Genomic DNA, 24,001 nt, shown 5'->3' with positions numbered 1-24,001 from the left:
TGTACCAGTAAGTCACAACAGACGGTCAGCAGCACCAGCTGTCAGTAGACGAACCTGTACCAGTAAGTCACAACAGATGGTCAGCAGCACCAGCTGTCAGTAGACAAACCTGTACCAGTAAGTCACAACAGACGGTCAGCAGCACCAGCTGTCAGTAGAAAAACCTGTACCAGTAAGTCACAACAGACAGTCAGCAGCACCAGCTGTCAGTAGAAAAACCTGTACCAGTAAGTCGCAACAGACAGTCAGCAGCACCAGATGTCAGTAGAAAAACCTGTACCAGTAAGTCGCAACAGACAGTCAGCAGCACCAGCTGTCAGTAGAAAAACCTGTACCAGTAAGTCACAACAGACAGTCAGCAGCACCAGCTGTCAGTAGACAAACCTGTACCAGTAAGTCACAACAGACGGTCAGCAGCACCAGCTGTCAGTAGACAAACCTGTACCAGTAAGTCGCAACAGACAGTCAGCAGCACCAGCTGTCAGTAGAAAAACCTGTACCAGTAAGTCACAACAGACAGTTAGCAGCACCAGCTGTCAGTAGAAAAACCTGTACCAGTAAGTCACAACAGACGGTCAGCAGCACCAGCTGTCAGTAGACAAACCTGTACCAGTAAGTCGCAACAGACAGTCAGCAGCACGAGCTGTCAGTAGACAAACCCGTACCAGTAAGTCACAACAGACGGTCAGCAGCACCAGATGTCAGTAGAAAAACCCGTACCAGTAAGTCGCAACAGACCGTCAGCAGCACCAGATGTCAGTAGAAAAACCTGTACCAGTAAGTCGCAACAGACAGTCAGCAGCACCAGCTGTCAGTAGAAAAACCTGTACCAGTAAGTCACAACAGACAGTCAGCAGCACCAGCTGTCAGTAGAAAAACCTGTACCAGTAAGTCACAACAGACGGTCAGCAGCACCAGCTGTCAGTAGACAAACCCGTACCAGTAAGTCACAACAGACGGTCAGCAGCACCAGATGTCAGTAGAAAAACCTGTACCAGTAAGTCGCAACAGACAGTCAGCAGCACCAGATGTCAGTAGAAAAACCTGTACCAGTAAGTCACAACAGACAGTCAGCAGCACCAGCTGTCAGTAGACAAACCTGTACCAGTAAGTCACAACAGACAGTCAGCAGCACCAGCTGTCAGTAGACAAACCTGTACCAGTAAGTCACAACAGACGGTCAGCAGCACCAGCTGTCAGTAGACAAACCTGTACCAGTAAGTCACAACAGACAGTCATCAGCACCAGCTGTCAGTAGAAAAACCTGTACCAGTAAGTCGCAACAGACAGTCAGCAGCACCAGCTGTCAGTAGACAAACCTGTACCAGTAAGTCACGCCAGATGGTCCGCAGCACCAGCTGCCAGTAGAAAAACCTGTACCAGTAAGTCACAACAGACAGTCAGCAGCACCAGCTGTCAGTAGACAAACCTGTACCAGTAAGTCACAACAGACGGTCAGCAGCACCAGCTGTCAGTAGACAAACCTGTACCAGTAAGTCACAAAAGACAGTCATCAGCACCAGCTGTCAGTAGAAAAACCTGTACCAGTAAGTCGCAACAGACAGTCAGCAGCACCAGCTGTCAGTAGACAAACCTGTACCAGTAAGTCGCAACAGACAGTCAGCAGCACCAGATGTCAGTAGAAAAACCTGTACCAGTAAGTCGCAACAGACAGTCAGCAGCACCAGCTGTCAGTAGACAAACCTGTACCAGTAAGTCACAACAGACGGTCAGCAGCACCAGCTGTCAGTAGACAAACCTGTACCAGTAAGTCACAACAGATGGTCAGCAGCACCAGCTGTCAGTAGACAAACCTGTACCAGTAAGTCACAACAGACGGTCAGTAGCACCAGCTGTCAGTAGACAAACCTGTACCAGTAAGTCACAACAGACAGTCATCAGCACCAGCTGTCAGTAGAAAAACCTGTACCAGTAAGTCGCAACAGACAGTCAGCAGCACCAGCTGTCAGTAGACAAACCTGTACCAGTAAGTCACGCCAGATGGTCCGCAGCACCAGCTGCCAGTAGAAAAACCTGTACCAGTAAGTCACAACAGACAGTCAGCAGCACCAGCTGTCAGTAGACAAACCTGTACCAGTAAGTCACAACAGACGGTCAGCAGCACCAGCTGTCAGTAGACAAACCTGTACCAGTAAGTCACAACAGACAGTCATCAGCACCAGCTGTCAGTAGAAAAACCTGTACCAGTAAGTCGCAACAGACAGTCAGCAGCACCAGCTGTCAGTAGACAAACCTGTACCAGTAAGTCGCAACAGACAGTCAGCAGCACCAGATGTCAGTAGAAAAACCTGTACCAGTAAGTCGCAACAGACAGTCAGCAGCACCAGCTGACAGTAGAAAAACCTGTACCAGTAAGTCACAACAGACAGTCAGCAGCACCAGCTGTCAGTAGACAAACCTGTACCAGTAAGTCACAACAGACAGTCAGCAGCACCAGATGTCAGTAGAAAAACCTGTACCAGTAAGTCGCAACAGACAGTCAGCAGCACCAGCTGTCAGTAGACAAACCTGTACCAGTAAGTCACAACAGACAGTCAGCAGCACCAGCTGTCAGTAGAAAAACCTGTACCAGTAAGTCACAACAGACGGTCAGCAGCACCAGCTGTCAGTAGACAAACCCGTACCAGTAAGTCACAACAGACGGTCAGCCGCACCTGATGTCAGTAGTCAAACCTGTACCAGTAAGTCGCAACAGACAGTCAGCAGCACCAGATGTCAGTAGAAAAACCTGTACCAGTAAGTCACAACAGACAGTCAGCAGCACCAGCTGTCAATAGACAAACCCGTACCAGTAAGTCACAAAAGACGGTCAGCAGCACCAGCTGTCAGTAGACAAACCTGTACCAGTAAGTCACAACAGACAGTCAGCAGCACCAGATGTCAGTAGAAAAACCTGTACCAGTAAGTCACAACAGACAGTCAGCAGCACCAGCTGTCAGTAGAAAAACCTGTACCAGTAAGTCACAACAGATGGTCAGCAGCACCAGCTGTCAGTAGACAAACCTGTACCAGTAAGTCACAACAGACGGTCAGCAGCACCAGCTGTCAGTAGAAAAACCTGTACCAGTAAGTCACAACAGACAGTCAGCAGCACCAGCTGTCAGTAGACGAACCTGTACCAGTAAGTCACAACAGATGGTCAGCAGCACCAGCTGTCAGTAGACAAACCTGTACCAGTAAGTCACAACAGACGGTCAGCAGCACCAGCTGTCAGTAGAAAAACCTGTACCAGTAAGTCACAACAGACAGTCAGCAGCACCAGCTGTCAGTAGAAAAACCTGTACCAGTAAGTCACAACAGACGGTCAGCAGCACCAGCTGTCAGTAGACGAACCTGTACCAGTAAGTCACAACAGATGGTCAGCAGCACCAGCTGTCAGTAGACAAACCTGTACCAGTAAGTCACAACAGACGGTCAGCAGCACCAGCTGTCAGTAGAAAAACCTGTACCAGTAAGTCACAACAGACAGTCAGCAGCACCAGCTGTCAGTAGAAAAACCTGTACCAGTAAGTCGCAACAGACAGTCAGCAGCACCAGATGTCAGTAGAAAAACCTGTACCAGTAAGTCGCAACAGACAGTCAGCAGCACCAGCTGTCAGTAGAAAAACCTGTACCAGTAAGTCACAACAGACGGTCAGCAGCACCAGCTGTCAGTAGACAAACCTGTACCAGTAAGTCACAACAGACGGTCAGCAGCACCAGCTGTCAGTAGACAAACCTGTACCAGTAAGTCGCAACAGACAGTCAGCAGCACCAGCTGTCAGTAGAAAAACCTGTACCAGTAAGTCACAACAGACAGTTAGCAGCACCAGCTGTCAGTAGAAAAACCTGTACCAGTAAGTCACAACAGACGGTCAGCAGCACCAGCTGTCAGTAGACAAACCTGTACCAGTAAGTCGCAACAGACAGTCAGCAGCACGAGCTGTCAGTAGACAAACCCGTACCAGTAAGTCACAACAGACGGTCAGCAGCACCAGATGTCAGTAGAAAAACCCCTACCAGTAAGTCGCAACAGACCGTCAGCAGCACCAGATGTCAGTAGAAAAACCTGTACCAGTAAGTCGCAACAGACAGTCAGCAGCACCAGCTGTCAGTAGAAAAACCTGTACCAGTAAGTCACAACAGACAGTCAGCAGCACCAGCTGTCAGTAGAAAAACCTGTACCAGTAAGTCACAACAGACGGTCAGCAGCACCAGCTGTCAGTAGACAAACCCGTACCAGTAAGTCACAACAGACGGTCAGCAGCACCAGATGTCAGTAGAAAAACCTGTACCAGTAAGTCGCAACAGACAGTCAGCAGCACCAGATGTCAGTAGAAAAACCTGTACCAGTAAGTCACAACAGACAGTCAGCAGCACCAGCTGTCAATAGACAAACCTGTACCAGTAAGTCACAACAGATGGTCAGCAGCACCAGCTGTCAGTAGACAAACCTGTACCAGTAAGTCACAACAGACAGTCAGCAGCACCAGATGTCAGTAGAAAAACCTGTACCAGTAAGTCACAACAGACGGTCAGCAGCACCAGCTGTCAGTAGAAAAACCTGTACCAGTAAGTCACAACAGATGGTCAGCAGCACCAGCTGTCAGTAGACAAACCTGTACCAGTAAGTCACAACAGACGGTCAGCAGCACCAGCTGTCAGTAGAAAAACCTGTACCAGTAAGTCACAACAGACAGTCAGCAGCACCAGCTGTCAGTAGACGAACCTGTACCAGTAAGTCACAACAGATGGTCAGCAGCACCAGCTGTCAGTAGACAAACCTGTACCAGTAAGTCACAACAGACGGTCAGCAGCACCAGCTGTCAGTAGAAAAACCTGTACCAGTAAGTCACAACAGACAGTCAGCAGCACCAGCTGTCAGTAGAAAAACCTGTACCAGTAAGTCGCAACAGACAGTCAGCAGCACCAGCTGTCAGTAGACAAACCTGTACCAGTAAGTCACAACAGACAGTCATCAGCACCAGCTGTCAGTAGAAAAACCTGTACCGGTAAGTCGCAACAGACAGTCAGCAGCACCAGCTGTCAGTAGACAAACCTGTACCAGTAATTCACAACAGACAGTCAGCAGCACCAGCTGTCAGTAGAAAAACCTGTACCAGTAAGTCACAACAGACGGTCAGCAGCACGAGCTGTCAGTAGCCAAACCCATACCAGTAAGTCACAACAGACGGTCAGCAGCACCAGATGTCAGTAGACAAACCTGTACCAGTAAGTCACAACAGACGGTCAGCAGCACCAGCTGTCAGTAGAAAAACCTGTAGCAGTAAGTCACAACAGACGGTCAGCAGCACCAGCTGTCAGTAGACAAACCTGTACCAGTAAGTCACAACAGACGGTCAGAAGCACCAGCTGTCAGTAGACAAACCTGTACCAGTAAGTCACAACAGACAGTCATCAGCACCAGCTGTCAGTAGAAAAACCTGTACCAGTAAGTCGCAACAGACAGTCAGCAGCACCAGCTGTCAGTAGAAAAACCTGTACCAGTAAGTCACAACAGACAGTCAGCAGCATGAGCTGTCAGTAGCCAAACCTGTACCAGTAAGTCACAACAGACGGTCAGCAGCACCAGCTGTCAGTAGACAAACCTGTACCAGTAAGTCACAACAGATGGTCCGCAGCACCAGCTGTCAGTAGAAAAGCCTGTACCAGTAAGTCACGACAGACAGTCAGCAGCACCAGCTGTCAGTAGACAAACCTGTACCAGTAAGTCACAACAGACAGTCAGCAGCACCAGCTGTCAGTAGACGAACCTGTACCAGGAAGTCACAACAGATGGTCAGCAGCACCAGCTGTCAGTAGACAAACCTGCACCAGTAAGTCACAACAGACGGTCAGCAGCACCAGCTGTCAGTAGAAAAACCTGTACCAGTAAGTCACAACAGACAATCAGCAGCACCAGTTGTCAGTAGAAAAACCTGTACCAGTAAGTCGCAACATACAGTCAGCAGCACCAGCTGTCAGTAGACAAACCTGTACCAGTAAGTCGCAACAGACAGTCAGCAGCACCAGCTGTCAGTAGACAAACCTGTACCAGTAAGTCGCAACAGACAGTCAGCAGCACCAGATGTCAGTAGAAAAACCTGTACCAGTAAGTCGCAACAGACAGTCAGCAGCACCAGATGTCAGTAGAAAAACCTGTACCAGTAAGTCGCAACAGACAGTCAGCAGCACCAGCTGTCAGTAGAAAAACCTGTACCAGTAAGTCACAACAGACAGTCAGCAGCACCAGCTGTCAGTAGAAAAACCTGTACCAGTAAGTCGCAACAGACGGTCAGCAGCACCAGCTGTCAGTAGAAAAACCTGTACCAGTAAGTCACAACAGACGGTCAGCAGCACCAGCTGTCAGTAGACAAACCTGTACCAGTAAGTCGCAACAGACAGTCAGCAGCACGAGCTGTCAGTAGACAAACCCGTACCAGTAAGTCACAACAGACGGTCAGCAGCACCAGATGTCAGTAGAAAAACCCGTACCAGTAAGTCGCAACAGACAGTCAGCAGCACCAGATGTCAGTAGAAAAACCCGTACCAGTAAGTCGCAACAGACGGTCAGCAGCACCAGCTGTCAGTAGAAAAGCCTGTACCAGTAAGTCGCAACAGACGGTCAGCAGCACCAGCTGTCAGTAGACAAACCTGTACCAGTAAGTCGCAACAGACAGTCAGCAGCACCAGCTGTCAGTAGACAAACCTGTACCAGTAAGTCGCAACAGACAGTCAGCAGCACCAGCTGTCAGTAGACAAACCTGTACCAGTAAGTCACAACAGACAGTCAGCAGCACCAGCTGTCAGTAGAAAAACCTGTACCAGTAAGTCACAACAGACGGTCAGCAGCACCAGCTGTCAGTAGACAAACCCGTACCAGTAAGTCACAACAGACGGTCAGCAGCACCAGCTGTCAGTAGACAAACCTGTACCAGTAAGTCGCAACAGACAGTCAGCAGCACCAGATGTCAGTAGAAAAACCTGTACCAGTAAGTCACAACAGACGGTCAGCAGCACCAGCTGTCAGTAGAAAAACCTGTACCAGTAAGTCACAACAGACGGTCAGCAGCACCAGCTGTCAGTAGAAAAACCTGTACCAGTAAGTCGCAACAGACAGTCAGCAGCACCAGCTGTCAGTAGAAAAACCTGTACCAGTAAGTCACAACAGACAGTCAGCAGCACCAGCTGTCAGTAGAAAAACCTGTACCAGTAAGTCACAACAGACGGTCAGCAGCCCCAGCTGTCAGTAGACAAACCCGTACCAGTAAGTCACAACAGACGGTCAGCAGCACCAGATGTCAGTAGACAAACCTGTACCAGTATGTCGCAACAGACAGTCAGCAGCATTAGATGTCAGTAGAAAAACCTGTACCAGTAAGTCACAACAGACGGTCAGCAGCACCAGCTGTCAGTAGACAAACATGTACCAGTAAGTCACAACAGATGGTCAGCAGCACCAGCTGTCAGTAGACAAACCTGTACCAGTAAGTCACAACAGATGGTCAGCAGCACCAGCTGTCAGTAGAAAAACCTGTACCAGTAAGTCACAACAGACAGTCAGCAGCACCAGCTGTCAGTAGACGAACCTGTACCAGTAAGTCACAACAGACGGTCAGCAGCACCAGCTTTCAGTAGACAAACCTGTACCAGTAAGTCACAACAGACGGTCATCAGCACCAGCTGTCAGTAGAAAAACCTGTACCAGTAAGTCGCAACAGACAGTCAGCAGCACCAGCTGTCAGTAGACAAACCTGTACCAGTAAGTCGCAACAGACAGTCAGCAGCACCAGCTGTCAGTAGACAAACCTGTACCAGTAAGTCACAACAGACGGTCAGCAGCACCAGCTGTCAGTAGACAAACCTGTACCAGTAAGTCACAACAGATGGTCATCAGCACCAGCTGTCAGTAGAAAAACCTGTACCAGTAAGTCGCAACAGACAGTCAGCAGCACCAGCTGTCAGTAGACAAACCTGTACCAGTAAGTCACAACAGACAGTCAGCAGCACCAGCTGTCAGTAGAAAAACCTATACCAGTAAGTCACAACAGACAGTCATCAGCACCAGCTGTCAGTAGAAAAACCTGTACCAGTAAGTCGCAACAGACAGTCAGCAGCACCAGCTGTCAGTAGACAAACCTGTACCAGTAAGTCACAACAGATGGTCCGCAGCACCAGCTGTCAGTAGAAAAACCTGTACCAGTAAGTCACAACAGACAGTCAGCAGCACCAGCTGTCAGTAGACAAACCTGTACCAGGAAGTCACAACAGATGATCAGCAGCACCAGCTGTCAGTAGACGAACCTGTACCAGTAAGTCACAACAGACGGGCAGCAGCACCAGCCGTCAGTAGAAAAACCTGTACCAGTAAGTCACAACAGACAGTCAGCAGCACCAGCTGTCAGTAGAAAAACCTGTACCAGTAAGTCACAACAGACAGTCAGCAGCACCAGCTGTCAGTAGAACATGTTACAGGTGTACACGTTAAAGGCTGTCTCAAGCACACCGGCACACATGTGCAAGTATGTCCATAAAAACACACATATACTGATGCAGACATCCAAGTATTTCCATTAAACTCCAGTTTAACGTAGTACCATCCAGCCTAGGCCTCCTTCAGCTGGTCCACATGGGCTTGCAGATGCTCTCTAACTGGCGGCTGGGTTCCCGCTGGCCTCAGCTCGAAGCGTCACAGCTCCAGGGAGACATGCTGCATGGGAGGGCAGACATTGGGGTAAAACCCTAAATGATCGCTCGTTGTGCTAAACGGAGGTAAGAAGTCCACGTGACTTGATAACGTGATGAAGAGGAGTAGAAACTGCACTAAACGATGACGTAGACCAAATCCAGATGTGTCCTCGTGAGTTAATCCAGCTAACTTCTCAAATGGCAAGTCATTCTTGTAACCCCAGCTGTGTTTTATACCTTTTTAATTGCGATGGTCCAGACCAGGACGGTCCAGACCAGGACGGTCCTTATGACCGTTTTGGATTGTCAGAGTTTGATAACTTTGTGAACAAAGACACACACCTGCCGCTGCTGAATGCTACCGAAATTGCACATATTTGCATTAAAATGTGTTTTAGATCAATTGCACAAAAAAACAAAAAAACAAGTTACGATAAGAGCTACCTAAAACGACCATGGGCGGTCAAAAAGACGGCTCGTAGTTTGCGCGTGATGGTGCGCTTCGTGTGACTACTTATGACGTGTGCTGGTGGCGTCATGTCCTTCTTGAAGTTCATTGCTCTGTCCTAGAAACACACCAGCGCCCTCCAGTGGAGAGAAATAGTCTAAACGTGATGTGTGATGATGTGCAACATGTCTGCTTACAGCCGCACCATGACTCCCACCGAGGCGCTGCAGGGTTTACAGGCGTTGGACAGCCGCCATTTCAACTTGTTTGAAAGACAGTATTAAAGTTGTTAAAATGTTAACTGGTGTCAGTTAGCTTCATAACAGACATACTGACATATGTAGTGCATTAATATCTCAACTGGGTGTTTACCTTGACAGCATATAGAGTTTACACACCGGCGGTCAGTTTGACCGCCCATGGCGGTTTTAGGCAGGAGTGAAACCCCGGTCGTCCCCGCGTTAACATAAGGCCACACGGCTGCATGACACGGACTTCCACATGCCTTCTCTGCTCCACGGAAAGCTAGCCCAACACTTCCCTTCAGCCAGCTGCAGGTGCAGGGTTTGTAACTTGTGCCAACTTGTGCCGTTTACTCCAGATCCCCCGTCGACTATGTAGGTGCCCGACCACCTGCAGGAGCCACTGATTGCTATGGTAGGATACGTCACGTCTGTAAGCTCCCCATCCAGAAGCATTGCCAGATGTGCTCCCTGGGACACCCGGCCAAGCTGGAGGCCACACAGGTGTTCAAACCATGAACACCAGCCTTTGAAATGCCAGCGTACTAGTCCTTTGTGTTCCTGCAGGTTTTCACTGATGGGGTTTTGCTGGCCGCCACTATAGAGATCATTCATTCATTTAAAACATGCTGGAAGAAGAAAGTCACCTGATTCCGGATTTTGACATTTTAAACTTTTTTTGCTTTCTTAAAATGTGCTTAACATTTTGATGAAAAATGCCTACTAAGGTAAAAGAGTGTCATCTGTGTGAGGAATACTAGTAGTGGGGTCAGTCTTTAGAGGGAGAAGAAGAAGCTGATGTGATTTTTCGAATTTATGTTCTCATTTTCCGTCTCTCTTTCTGTCTCTCTGTCAGGGCTGGGAACACAGGGTATCCCGGTGTCTGGTTGTTCCACATTGGAAACCGTTATTCGTTTGACAATATTGTTCCCGCATCTTTTGGTGGTCTTCTCATCACCCCACCCCCTAGAAGGCGTGACATCTCCCAGGTATGTTTTCCATTTCGCTAAACCTTAACTTGAAGTCAATAGATGCTTGAGCCGGGTAAGGAAATCACAGAAAGGTGAATCAGTTCATCTGGACACAAAGTTTATTGAGAGGAATGTTTCATCACTCATCTAAGGGTTATTACTCCTGCCTGTGCCCCTGAGCAAAGCAGTGGAAAGAAGAAGTGGAGTTGGTCCACGGGTGCTGCAGCCGCCCACTGCTCCTGTGCAATAGGGTAGGTTAAAGGCAGAGAACACGGGCATTGTAACAATAATATTCACAGTACGAATACAATGACAAAACTGCAAGTGGATTTTGCTGTCACGCCGAGGCAAATCCCGCTAGTGGAGCTGATCCCAGCCACGGAGTCGACCATCGGTAATACCAACACGACGGAAGCTGAGCAACTGGGGACGAAAGTCTCAGCCTGCCTCAGCAATGCGAAGACACCGCCGTCCAACATCAGTAGAGACGAGAAGAATGCACTCACAGCTCTCAGTAAGGACAATAATGTCATCATCCTTCCAGCGGACAAAGGCAGAGGCACTGTTGTGTTAAACCAGACAGACTGTCGTTATGACGTCACTTAACGACATAAATACGTATGAGCCCCTGAAACCAGATCCAGGCAGTGGTCACAAGAAAAAGGTGATAGATTGTCTGAAGCTGTTAGAACAGGGCAATGCTACTGACAGACTTTAGTACCACCGATTATATCCAGGGGGCGCTACACCTAGTCTGTATGGGTTACCTAGGATACATAAATAGGATGTGTCCTTACAGCCTGTGGTTTGTATGATTAACTCAGTGACCTATAACCTCTCTAAGTTTCTGGCATCTTTTCTTAGCCCGTTGGGGGCAGTAATGAACATCACATTCAGAACACTGTGGATGTTGTGGATGAGGTGAGGGACGTCATTATGGAGAGGGATGAAACAATTGTCTCTTATGATGTTAAGTCTCTCTTCACGTGCGTTCCTGTTGATGAAGCAGTGGAGGTAGTCCGTATGAAATTACAAAACGACCCCACCCTTAGCAATAGGACCACCCTTAACACTGACCAAGTGTGTCTGCTCCTGAAGCTGTGTCTTCAGTACACCTACTTCACATACAGGGGGCAGTACTATAGGCAGAGGCATGGGGGTGCTATGGGTTCCCCAGTCTCACCTGTAGTGGCCAACTTGTGTATGGAGGAAGCAGAAAAGAGGCTCTGCTGTCCTATCCAGGGACACCACCTAGCCACTGGTTCAGACTGGTGGACGACACCTGGGTGAAAATGAAATCTCAGGACATACCACATTTCACCGACCACATGAACTCTGTGGACACCACATCAAGTTCACCAGGGAGGATGTGTAACTTGACAGGGTAGTCTTCTGACACTGTGAAATAGACCCTTTTACAGTTGGTAAACAGTGATCATGTCATTTTGCTGCCAAAATGCGCACGCATACTATGCGTGACATAGGTCATAAAAGGGTCTATTGAGCGGTCTTTTCCCCAATGGATTGCGGTAGAAATTACCACCTTTAGTTTTGCTAGACCTGTTCTGGCTGGCAACCCACAACACAGCAAGATGAAAAAAATCCACTTGCACTCTGCATTGATTGCAGATGGAGAAGTGGCCTCTGTTGCTGCCAGAATGCGTGCGCATACTATGCATGACGTAGGTCATAAAAGGGCCTATTGCAACTGGTGATGGGGGACATTTGATTGTTGATGGTTACTGTAGACCAACACATACTGATCAGGACTTAAGGTTTGACTCTCATCACCCACTGGAGCACAAACTAGAAGTCATCAGGACGCTGGACCACCGAGCTGACAACGTCCCCACCGACACAGCGGCCGGGGAAGGGGAGAAATCCCACATTAAACAGGCCCTGGTTAAGTGTGGTTATCCTGACTGGGCGCTTGTCTAAGCCAGGAAGACCCTGAACAGTGCTCCCGCTGATCCAAGAGAGGAGGAGGACAACAGCTGTCTAAGCGTAAACCAGTGGTGATTCTGTATGTGGTGGGAGTGTCGGAAAAGCCGAGACGCGAATTTTCCAAACACCACATTTCAGTTGCTTTCAAACCCCAAAACGCTCTGCACCAGAAGGTGGTCCACCCCTAGCATCGGGTCCCCCAGCACAAACAGAGCAATATAGTGTAGCTGTTAAGTACCAGGAGGGTTGCCGTGACTTGTACATCGGGGAAACCAAACAGACGCTGGCCAGTAACAAAAAGAGGATGGCACAACACTGGAGACCTAACACCTCAGACCAGGACTCCACAGTGTACACCATCTACACAGTCTACACCGTCTGTGGTCCAGACACCAACGAAACAGCCCAGGACCTGAGCCACATGGCCATTGAAAGGCTAGTTAATGATCACGGCAATTTGCATATGAAACGGATCGTTGGTTCGGTCGTTATGTAACTGTATTATTTATAAGGTGGGGACACCTGCAGTCACCGTACTGTTTATAAGTGGAGACTGAAGAGGTCACTTAGATGATGATGAAACGTATCTCCCAATAAACATTGTGTCCAGATGAACTGATTCCACTTTCTGTGAACAATGTCTTGTGTATCTACATGTGAAGTAAGACTGAAAATGACTTAGAATTGGTGAAATAATTGTCTGTTGTTATATAACACAGCCTGATTTGTTACTCCTTTTTTCTGTTCCTAGCCACCTGACCACTCCTTACTGTCTGCTCCCTAGCAGTGTTACCGATTCTAGTAGATTTGCTTCTAGCAGCGTGATCCCTCCTTGCTGTTCTGCTGCATGACCACTCCTTATTCACTTCCCTTAGGACACCACTACCCCAGAATACGCTGAGTTTGAGGAGTACTCCGATAATAACTTTGACCCTGTGAACCAAGAGGGAGAGGATGATTACCCTCTGACAGGCGGGGACCCTGAATTCCAGCCTAACCCCGGTGGACATGCGATCCAAGAATCTGTTCAACCCGAAAATCAGAACCACCCTTCCTCATCTTCACTGTATTCAGATCCAGTTACAGATGGCAGCGACGGTGTACCCCTGACCTCTGAACCCAAATATGGTTTAGACCCAGTGGGGCAGCACCATGCTCCTATTCCAGCAGAAACTGTTAGTTTGCCAGAAGGAGGATCTAAACAGCTGCAGGTACAGCTCCCACAGGTAACTATGGTACATCAGCCTATTTCATGCATAGTTTTACAAAAGGGTTAGTTTCAACTTGTTAGAACCATGCTCATACCTACTAAGCCTGGTTAACCACGTATGGTCAGTGGCTTCTCATACCAAGCCACAGCCATGTTGTACTCATAATCATAGTAAAGAAGCCTTTCTTGGGTAAAATAGCTATGGGCTTTTTCTGACCTCCTAAAGGACAGAAAGTCATGGCCAAGGAGACAAATTTATTTTTAAATATTCCCATAGAAATGTATAATTACAATTGTTAGCATAATAACTGAAAATATTAATTTTGTATGACATAATCATCTAAGCCTAACCTCCCTGAGTGTCATGCTAGCTACTGCTGGACAACCAGCAAGGCTCATGTTCTTGGCTCTCAAAAAACTTAAGAATCACAATCAGCTTTATTGGCCAAGTGTGCTTATGCACACGAGGAATTTGACTCCGGTACACAGCAGCTTCTAGCACTTGCAGACATCACACACACACACACACACACACACACACACACACACACACACACACACACACACACACACACACACACACACACACACACAAAGACAAATAAAGAGAAAAAGCAAAACAAAACAGAAGAAATAAATGGACCCAGTATACAGTAGTTATATGTGTATCTACAGTTGTACATTTGTGTTGCACAAACATTTGTGTTGCACATCTGGTTTAAAAACAGGTAGTGCACATCGTAGATATGTAGGTGAGACATCATGACCATAGGGGGCTATTTACAAAATGTCCCATTTACACAATAAGTGTCCAATATTGCACCATGCTGTTAAGTGTTCAGGGGAGAGGTGGCCCAGTGCTGATTTTGCTTGCTCGTTCCTGGGCTCTAGAGGTGTACAAGTCCTGCTGGGAGGGCAGGGGAACACCAGTGATTTTTTCTTCTTCTTTTTTTTTTTTTTGTTGCTGTCATTACTGTTCACTGCAGCCTGTTTCTATCCTGTTGCTGCTCCAAAACCAGACCATGATGGATGTGCACAGGACAGATTCAATGTCTGCGGTGTAGAACTGCCTCAGCAGCTCCTGTGTCAGACCAAACTTCCTCAATTACTGCAGAAAGAACATCCTCTGCTGGGCCTTTTTGAGGATGGAGTTGATGTTGGTCTCCCAATTCAGGTCTCTGGAAATGGTAGTTTCCAGAAACTTGAAGGTCAACACGGTCGACACAGGGCTGTTGGATATTGTGAGGTGGAGCAGTGCTGAGGGTGTCTCCTAAAGTCCACTGTCACCTCCACAGTCTTGAGCATGTTCATCTCCAAGTTGTTCTGACTGCATCAACCACTGGCCGCTGAACCTCCTGCCGATATTCAGACTCATCGCCATTCTGGATGAGTCCGATGAACATAGTGTCATCTGCAAACTTCAGTATTTTAACAGGTGTAGAGGGAGAAGAACAGTGGGGAGAGGCCACATCCCCGGGGAGCAACCAGTGCTGATCGTCTGTATACCAGAAGTGACTTCTCCTAGCCTCACCTGCTGTTTCCTACCTGTCAGGAAACTGGTGATCCACTGACAGATGGCGAGGGATACAGTGAGCTGTGAGAGTTTGGAGGAGGGGATTTCTGGAATGATGGTGTTGAACGCTGAACTGAAGTCATCATACAGGATCCTTGCATATGTTGCTGGGCAATCAAGGTGTTGCAGGATGTAGTCCAGTCCCATGTTGACTGCATCATCCACTGACCTGTTTGCCCGGTAAGTAAACTGCAGGGGGTCCAGCAGGTGTTCTCTGACATTCTTCCGATGGGCCAACACCAGTCGTTCAAAAGTCTTCATGACCACAAACATCAGAGTGACAGGCCTGTAGTCATTCAGTCCTGTGATGGAGGGTTTGTTTGGGACCGGGATGACGGTGGAGCATTCAAAGCAGGAGGGGACTTCACATAGCTCCAGGGATCTGTTGAAGATCTGCATGAAGGTTGTAAAAACTTCATCAGTGAGTTTGTCATTTGATGTGTCAATGACCTGAGGATGGTACACCATTATTCATCCTCGGGGATTTTAAAAGCCAACTTGGTAATATACATGAAGCATCTTAGGCCCTGTTTAGACCTGGCACTTAAATGCATCTTGGGTGATCCATTCACGAGTGGGCAGCTAGATGCATTGTTGGTCACACCTAGCTTCAGAATGTGTCTCCACATTTACCTCAAGTGAACACTCGTGATTTGATTTCGACTCCCAGCTCAATCTCAATATGCAAATAACCATAAACATTACCAGAACCTGTGCTCACAATCAAATCAATACAGACTAGTGACAGACAAACCCTCCTGAATGACTGGTGAAGTCACGCTGGAAGTGATGACTCACTGGCACCGCTCTGCTGGCTACTATCAGCTGTCTTTGGGCATGATGTCTTGCCGATAATCATATTTTTATGTTTGGTAAAATTAAATCAAATTAAACAAACGGAAACAGTGTACGTAACATCAAAAACTACCCAAAATAAGATATAGTCATTGAATGTTGTTAATGTCATTATGTATATTTTTTTCACCAGAAATGGCAACTATTTCTGGCCCTTTCTTTTGTCTGCATCTTTGTACATTGGTAGACTTAATGTATGAATCACTATGTATATCCGCGAATGTAGTTGACTCGGTGGACCTTCAGTGTTGTTCATTTGTGTTCGGACTACACTAAATATGTGGACATAAGTGTCCCAGGCCACCTCCAAATGCACCCTGAGTGACTGTCTTTATGCATGCTCGATAATCCAGGTAAGAAAATCACAGAAAGTTGGATCAGTTCATCTGGACACGACGTTTATTGAGAGAGAAACATTTCATCCTTCATTCAAGTGACTTCTTAAGTCTCAACTGACTGTAGGTGTCCCCACCCTTATAAACAATAGTTTACTTGGGAATGGTTGCAATCACAGTATTTGAAGATGGCGACAGATGTACTCTTAGGACCCTCCACCCCACCCCCTCGGTTCAGGGATGGTCGTTCCCTCTTCATATAGATGGCCTCTTTGACTCCCCGTTCAAACCATCGTTCCTCCCTATCAAGGATGTGCACATCCTCATCCTTGAAAGAGTGGCCACTGGCCTGTAGATGGTGCAGACTGTGTAGATGGAGTAGACTGCAGAGTCCTGGTCTGACGCGTTAGCTCGTCTGTGTTGTGACATCCCCTCGGCCAGCATCTGTTTGGTTCCCCCGATGTAAAAGTCAATCCTCCTGGCACTTAACAGCTACACTATATTACTCTGTTTGTGCTGGGGGACCTGACCCTACTAAATTGTCTGTGAATAGTTAACATTGCTATTGAAACTCTAGTTAATGCTCACGGTAATTTGAGCATGAAACTGATCGTTTTCGGTTGTTATGCCACTGTATTATTTATAAGACTTAACGGTAATGGATTACATTACATATAGGGCTTTATCTAGACAACTAAATCGCTTCACAGAGAAGGGGGGGGTCTCACCTCAACCACCACCAATATGCAGCACCACCTGGGTGATGCATGACAGCCATTTTGCACCAGAACGCTCACCACACATCAGCTTGAGGTGGAGAGGGAGGAATCCTGAGCGAATTACACAGAAGGATGATGAGATGGCCAGATGGAGAGAGCCAGGTTGGGAATTTTGCCAGGACACCAGGGGACCCCTATTCTTTGTGATACGTGCCATGGGATCTTTAATGACCACAGTGAGTCAGGACCTCGGTTTTAATGTCTCATTCAAAGGACGGCATCTCCTACAGCACAGTGTCCCCATCACTGCCCTGGGGCATTGGGATTTTTTTTGGGTCTTTTTTGTATTATTAGGGCCACAGGGAAGATGCCTCCTACTGGCCCACCAACACCACTTCCAACAGCAACTCAGTTTTCCCGGGAGGTCTTCCATCCATGTACTAGCCAAGCCCACGCCTGCTTAGCTTTTGTCATTCGGCAGAGCCAGGGTACATGTTGGTATGGCCGGCAGCCATACCCTTTTAGTTTGTCATTTCCTGGAAATTGATCAAAAGATGTTGATGACTCATTCTGCGCTCAGGGTCGCGAACTAATTTTGCGTCCATTGAAATAAATGCTTTCTCGAATTTTTATGTCCCTCCCACACGACTATAAATTCTGCCGGTTACTGACCAGTGCACAGGACCTATGAACTAGCTAGCAGTTTTGGGTCGTCGCTGTGTTTCTGGTTGTGCTAACTCCTGCAATCTTTTCCCCTTTTGTGGAACTCCCGATGGATTGCTTCAGCTGGAGAAATTCGCGAGAAGGGCCTGGCACATGCCCAGACTCACCACCGCCTTGCACAGTCCCCTCTGCCAGCCCGCCTTCCAGCAGCACAGCGTCGGGCACCATCTTGTGAGACCCCCTTCCATCTGCGGTGCATTCAGTGCTATTAGCTACTGCAAAGGCCAATCAATATCTGTGACAAGTCCCTCCCTAGAAGAATAAAGAAGGAAACCACTTTATTCTATCATTGTATTCTTACAACGACTTGTATTCTTACACCAAATCTGTCCTCTGCATTTAACCCATCCTATTGTTAGGAGCAATGGGCAGCTGCAGCGCCCATGGACTAACGTCAGTTCTTCCTTCCATTGCCAGCTTCCTGTTTTACAGGAAACCTGTAACTATGCAGAATCAAATAGCACTCTGCTAGCTGTTTCATGAGAGCTTTAAGGCTCAGTGTGCTTATTCACACTTCATCATCTCACATAGTCCAATAATCTTGCAACAAGATTTCTCCTACCATTGCTATGCTGATGACACACGACTCCGCCTTACTTTTTTGCTGGAAGACACTGATGTGTTTAAGCGGATTACTACTTGCCTCAATGACATAACTGCTACAATGTGGGAGCAGTACCTCCAGCTGGACTTGTCATAAAAATGAACTGCTACTCATCCCTACCACATCCTTCATCCCCAGGGACATGGTATCAGGCTCAGTACATCAGCAAACATGCCCTCCAAAACTGCAAGTATATTGAGGTGATGATGGGCAAGTAACTTTCATTTTCTGACAAAAAGGGCTGAGCACCAGGTCCAGATACCTCTCTCACCAGACCTGCAGAATTGTTTATTTCAGTCACGAAGCTTAAAAGCTTCCTCTTCCCAGGCCTGCCTTAATCCATAGATGGTCTGTTAGCATTGATTTGTCACACTGTTCGGTTAATTTGACAAAAAAAAAACACAAACAAAACAGTACATTACAACTACCCAGCAGCACAATAGTACCGCTAGTTACCGGTCCTAATAAATTGACCTATTCAACCTGCCACTTTAGCCGTTAATTACAGCAGGCAACATTTGAACAAAGTGATGTCATCCCCACACCTGTGTGATGACACCTCTGGGTTCAGTTCTGAAAGAGTTGTTTTTGTTCAGAAACTCTGACTCGACTACATTTGGCAGCAAGAAGGACGTGTATGATCCAGGAAAAACGAAAGATTTCCCATTTGTTCTGCTTTCTTATAGGCTCCTTTGGAAGTAGTGGATGTGTACCCCCCTCAGAAAAACGGCTCGCCTGTGTCCCCTGGAGGGAACATAGTCAGTGTGGAGGAAGATGATGTCGATTTTGACACAGGAGGTAAGGCAGGAAAGAGTGTGTGTTTATGTGTGCATGTGTGCATGTGTGTACGTGTGTGTGTGTGTGTGTGTGGGAGGGGGTTACTTCTAGGTCAGAGAGCTAAGGTTGTGTAAGAAAAGCCATTAGTTCAACTCCATGAGGAGGAGGGGGGGGGCATTGGGTGGAGGAGTGGGTTACACCACCTCATGCAAAGCACCCAACCCCCCATTTCTGCAGCAGGGCTGCTGACTGGCCAGCAGGTACAATGCTGCTGCTGTACTGGTCCTTCCCAGGTGCAGGGGAGGGTGCTGCTGCCCCCTGCACCCTCCCCTGCAACTGCACCGCCACACCGCAACCAAGAATGTGCTCCTAGGCAGGTTTCTTGGTTTTTATAAGGCTCAAAAGGTGTGTTTGTTTGCATCTGTGTGTGTGTGTGTGTGTGTTTCTCATATATGTGTGTGTGCAATTCCATCATAAGATAAGGAAGCCCCATTTCTGTCTCTTAACAGACATCTTTCAGACATGAGAAATGAAAGGGAGATGAATGGGATGGGCGAGACATGAATAAACAGATGGACTGAGAAAAGGGAGGGAAGACAGAAAGAGAAACAGATGGTGACAGAGGGAAGAAAGAAGAGATGAAGAAAGTCTGGAGTTGTTTAAAACTCCCATGAAACAGCACTTAAGCGCACTTCAAGCTCTCGTGATTTGGCCAATAATCACAGACGGGTCGGATGGGATTTTGCGAGGGGAGGCAGTTTGGTTTGACTGACAGTCGATCATGGCGTGGTATTTTAGAACAACGTGGACCAACATGATATTGTTATTTTCAATTTACTGCTAGAGGATCACTCTGCTCTCAGTGTCGATCGCTCATTCTTTTCTTTTGACATTTTTGTTACCGTGTGCCTGTAAGTGAAACATGACATGAATAAAAACATATTGTATTTGTCAGGAGAAGAAAGACATTATTCTTATCTACTACTACTACTACTACTACTACTACTACTACTACTACTACTACTACTTTTGGCTGCCCTGTCAAAGGTCACCATAATGGATTATCCGTCTCCATCTCTTCCTGTCTTCTGCATCTTCCTCTGTCACACCAGCCACCTGCATGTCCTCCCTCACCACATCCATAAACCTCCTCTTTGGCCTTCCTCTTCTCCTCTTCCCTGGCAGCTCCATATTCAGCATCCTTCTCCCAGTATACCCAGCATCTCTCCTCCACACATGTCCAAACCATCTCAATCTTGCCTCTCCTGCTTTGTCTCCAAACCGTCCAACCTGAGCGGTCCCTCTAATATAATCGTTCCTAATCCTGTCCTTCTTCATCACTCCCAGTGAAAATCTTAGCATCTTCATCTCTGCCACCTCCAGCTCCACCTCCTCCTGTCTTTTCATCAGTGCCACTGTCTCCAAACCATACAACATAGCTGGTCTCACCACCATCTTGTAAACCTTCCCTTTAACTCTTGCTGGTACCCTTCTGTCACACATCACTCCTGACACCCTTCTCCACCCACTCCACCCTGCCTGCACTCTCTTCTTCACTCCCCGTTACTTTGGACAGTTGACCCCAAGTATTTAAACTCAAATGCCTTCGTCACCTCCACTCCTTGCATCCTGACCATTCCACTGTCCTCTCTCTCATTCATGCATAGGTATTCCGTCTTGCTCCTACTGACTTTCATTCCTCTTCTCTCCAGTGCATACCTCCACCTCTCCAGGCTCTCCTCACCCTGCACCCTACTCTCACTACAGATCACAATGTCATCCACAAACATCATCGTCCATGGAGACTCCTGCCTGATCTTGTCCGTCAACCTGTCCATCACCACTGCAAACAAGAAAGGGCTCAGAGCCGATCCTTGATGTAATCCCACCTCCACCTTGAACCCATCTGTCATTCCAACCACACATCTCACCACTGTCACACCTCCCTCATACATATCCTGCACCACTCCTACATACTTCTCTGCAACTCCTGACTTCCTCATACAATACCACACCTCCTCTCTCGGCACCCTGTCGTATGCTTTCTCTAAATCTACAAAGACACAATGCAACTCTTTCTGGCCTTCTCTATACTTCTCAATCAACATTCTCAAAGCAAACATCACGTCTGTGGTGCTCTTTCGTGGCATGAAACCATACTGCTGCTGCTGATCGTCACCTCTCCTCTTAACCTAGCTTCTATTACTCTTTCCCATATCTTCATGCTGTGCTGATCAACTTTATACCTCTGTAGTTGTTACAGTTCTGCACATCGCCCTTGCTCTTGAAAATCGGTACCAGTATGCTTCTTCTCCACTCCTCAGGCATCCTCTCACTTTCCAGGATTGTGTTAAACAATCTAGTTAAAAACCCCAAAGCCATCTCTCCTAAACATCTCCATGCCTCCACAGGTATGTCATCAGGACCAACTGCCTTTCCACTCTTCATCCTCTTCATAGCTGCCCTCACTTCCTCCTTGCTAATCCACTGAACTTCCTGATTCACTATCCCTACATCATCCAACCTTCTCTCTCATTCTCGCTCTCTCTCTCTCTCTCTCTCTCTCTCTCTCTCTCTCTCTCTCTCTCTCTCTCTCTCTCTCTCTCTCTCTCTCTCTCTCTCTCTCTCTCTCTCTCTCTCTCTCTCATTTTTTTCATTCATCAGCCCCTCAAAGTACTCCTTCCACCTTCTCAACACACTCTCCTCACTTGTCAGCACATTTCCATCTCTATCCTTGATCATCCTAACTTGTTGCACATCCTTTGCAGCTTGGTCCCTCTGTCTAGCCAATCGGTACAAGTCCTTTTCTCCTTCCTTAGTGTGTAACGTCTCATACAGCTTGCCATACGCCTTTTCCTTTGCCACCTCTCTCTTCACTTTATGCTGCATCTCCTTGTACTCCTGTCTACTTTCTTCATCTCTCTGACTATCCCACTTCTTCTTTGCCAACCTTTTCCTCTGTATACTTTGCTGTACTTCCTCATTCCACCGCCAAGTCTCCTTGTCTTCCTTCCTCTGTCCTGATGACACACCAAGTACCTTCCTAGCTGTCTCCCTCACTATTTCTGCAGTGGTTGTCCAGCCATCTGGCAACTCTTCACTACCACCCAGTGCCTGTCTAACTCCTGCCTGAACTCCACACAACAGTCTTCCTTCTTCAACTTCCACCATTTGATCTTCGGCTCTGCCTTCACTCTCTTCCTCTTCTTGGTCTCCAAAGTCATCCTACAGACCACCATCCAATGCTGCCTAGCTACGTTCTCCCCTATCACCACCTTGCAGTCTCCAATCCCTTTTAGATGGCGCCTTCTACATAAGATATAGTCCACCTGTGTGCACTTTCCTCCACTCTTGTACGTTATCCTGTGTTCCTCCCTCTTCTTGAAATATGTATTCACCACAGCAATTTCCATCCTTTTCACAAAATCGACCACCATCTGTCCTTCCACATTTCTCTCCTTGACTCCATACCTTCCCATCACCTCCTCATCACCTCTGTTCCCTACACTAACATGCCCATTGAAGTCCGCTCCAATCACCACTCTCTCCTCCTTGGGTACCCTCTCCACCATGTCGTCCAACTCACTCCAGAATTCTTCTTTTTCATCCATCTCACACCCAACTTGCGGGGCATATGTGCTGATAACATTCAGCAATAAACCTTCAATTTCCAGCTTCATACTCATCACTCTGTGTGACACTCTCTTCACCTCCAGCACGCTCTTGACATACTCTTCCTTCAGAATTACCCCTACCCCATTACTCCCCCCATTCACACCATGGTAGAAGAGTTTGAACCCACCTCCGATACTCCTGGCCTTACTCCCCTTCCACCTGGTCTCTTGCACACACAGTATGCCTACCTTTCTTCTCTCCATCATGTCAGCCAGCTCTCTCCCTTTACCAGTCATACTGCCAACATTCAAAGCTCCGACTCTCACCTCCACACTCCTACCCTTCCTCTTCTCCTGCTGCCTCTGAACAAGCCTTCCCCCTCTCCTTCTCCTTCCCCCAACAGTAGCATAGTTTCCACCGGCACCCTGCTGGCCAACAGTACCGGTGGCAGTCATTGGTAACCCGGGCCTAAAACCAGTCCGGTATGGAAATCTGATTTATGATCTGAATATTTGATTTGGCAAAGATGTTATGCCGGGTGCCCTTCCTGACACAACCCTCCCCATTCATCCGGGCTTGGGACCAGCACTAAGAATGCACTGGCTTGTGCATACACAGTGGCAGGGTTAAAATAAACATTATTCTTATAAACACAAAAATAAAACTTTTTGTGAGTTTCTAGAACATAGCGTTAAATATTAAATAGATGTAAATAAAATGCAGATAAAAGAGTTAAAAGGATGAAAATTGGGCAGTACAGTTGTGTAGTAGTTAGTGCTGTCGCCTCACAGCAAGAAGGTTCTGCGTTCAAACCCCAGGGTTGTCCATCCTTGAGGTCATCCCAGGTCGTCCTCTGTGTGGAGTTTGAATGTTCTCCCTGTGTCTGTGGTGGGTTTTCTGTGGGTGCTCCGGTTTCCTCCCACCATCAAAAAGACATGCATGTTAGGGTTAATACTCCTGTCTCTGCCCCTGACCAAGGCAATAGAAAGAAGAACTGGAGATGGTCCCCAGGTGCTGCACAGCAGCTGCCCAATGCTCCTAGCTACACAGCTAGGACGGGCTAAATGCAGAGTATAATTTCCCTACGGGGCTCAATAAAGTATCTGAAAATAAAAAATAAAAAAGGTTTTTCGTTTCATGCGACCATTAAGGTGGTGTTCACAGTCTCCCTCCCACAAATGTCCTCCTTCAGTTTAGTCAGGTATGCCATCCAGATTAGTCACAACGAAGCATTCCGTCACACCTTCTAATCCTGACATTTGGTCATATAGACTGAGAACAGGCCACTCAATTAGTT

General features: G+C 47.5%; 1 protein-coding gene across 1 annotated transcript in view; it reads left to right on the top strand.

The window, feature by feature from the left end:
- nid2a (nidogen 2a (osteonidogen)) overlaps positions 1-24,001 on the top strand; it is a 231,038-nt gene that overhangs the window by 71,610 nt on the left and 135,427 nt on the right. Inside the window, exons 6-8 of the mRNA XM_056301042.1 lie at positions 10,235-10,367; positions 13,169-13,519; positions 18,999-19,110. Coding sequence (XP_056157017.1) covers positions 10,235-10,367; positions 13,169-13,519; positions 18,999-19,110 — 596 coding nt within the window. The remainder of the gene's footprint in view (positions 1-10,234; positions 10,368-13,168; positions 13,520-18,998; positions 19,111-24,001) is intronic.

The sequence above is a fragment of the Lampris incognitus genome, chromosome 21 (genome assembly GCF_029633865.1).
Source record: "Lampris incognitus isolate fLamInc1 chromosome 21, fLamInc1.hap2, whole genome shotgun sequence".
NCBI classification, from domain to species: Eukaryota; Metazoa; Chordata; class Actinopteri; order Lampriformes; family Lampridae; genus Lampris; species Lampris incognitus.
This window is presented reverse-complemented; position numbering and strand designations above follow the sequence as displayed.